This window comes from Symphalangus syndactylus, chromosome 20 (genome assembly GCF_028878055.3).
Source record: "Symphalangus syndactylus isolate Jambi chromosome 20, NHGRI_mSymSyn1-v2.1_pri, whole genome shotgun sequence".
NCBI lineage: Eukaryota > Metazoa > Chordata > Mammalia > Primates > Hylobatidae > Symphalangus > Symphalangus syndactylus.
The window spans coordinates 35501631-35502358 of NC_072442.2; the positions used below are offsets into that span (position 1 = coordinate 35501631).

General features: G+C 46.3%; 1 protein-coding gene across 1 annotated transcript; it reads right to left on the reverse strand.

Moving 5' to 3' along the window:
• Positions 1-232: 232 nt before the first annotated feature.
• On the reverse strand, positions 233-520 carry LOC129469852 (small ubiquitin-related modifier 2-like). Its single transcript, XM_055257008.1, has one exon. The coding sequence runs from the start codon at positions 518-520 to the stop codon at positions 233-235; it is 288 nt and encodes a 95-aa protein (XP_055112983.1).
• Positions 521-728: the final 208 nt, after the last annotated feature.

A 728-nucleotide genomic window follows, 5' to 3' on the forward strand; every position in this document is an offset into this window, starting at 1 on the left:
CCAGCCTGACCAACATGGTGAAACCCCATCTCTACTAAAAATACAAAAGAATTAGCTGGGCGTGGTGGCGAGCGCCTATAATCCCAGTGACTTGGGAGGCTGAGGCAGGAGAATTGCTTGAAACCAGAAGGTAGAGGTTGCAGCGAGCCAAGATTGTGCCACTGCACTCTAGCCTGGGCAATAAGAGCAAAACTCCGTCTCAGGGAAAAAAAAAAAAAAGCAGTTTCCCTTCTCAGTAGACACCTCCCACCTGCTGTTGGAACACATCAACTGTATCTTCAGCCTCCATTTCCAACTGTGCAGCTGTGTCTGTTTCATTGAGTGGTTGCCCATCAAATTGGAATCTGATTTGCCTCATTGACAATCCGTGTCGTTCACAATAGGCTTTTATTAGTTTACTGAGTGGTGTATGCCTCTTAATCTTAAACTGCACCACAGAACCATCCTGCCCCACCACCTTCAAATCAATATAATCATTGCTCTCAGTCTTTACTCCTTCCTCGGGCTTTTCATGGGCCATGGCGAGCGCCAGAGTGTCCTCAGCTGCTGCTCCACAAACGAGGTACCAGGTCCTCACTGAACGAGCACAAAAGCAGCACCAGGAGGGGCAGAATAACCCTTCTGCTCAGTTTTGCTGTGAATCCATCCACTGCACATCCTACAGGCAATTGAGATATTATGATACCATAATGACTCTGTGCTAATAAATTAGAAATTTTGGATAAAAT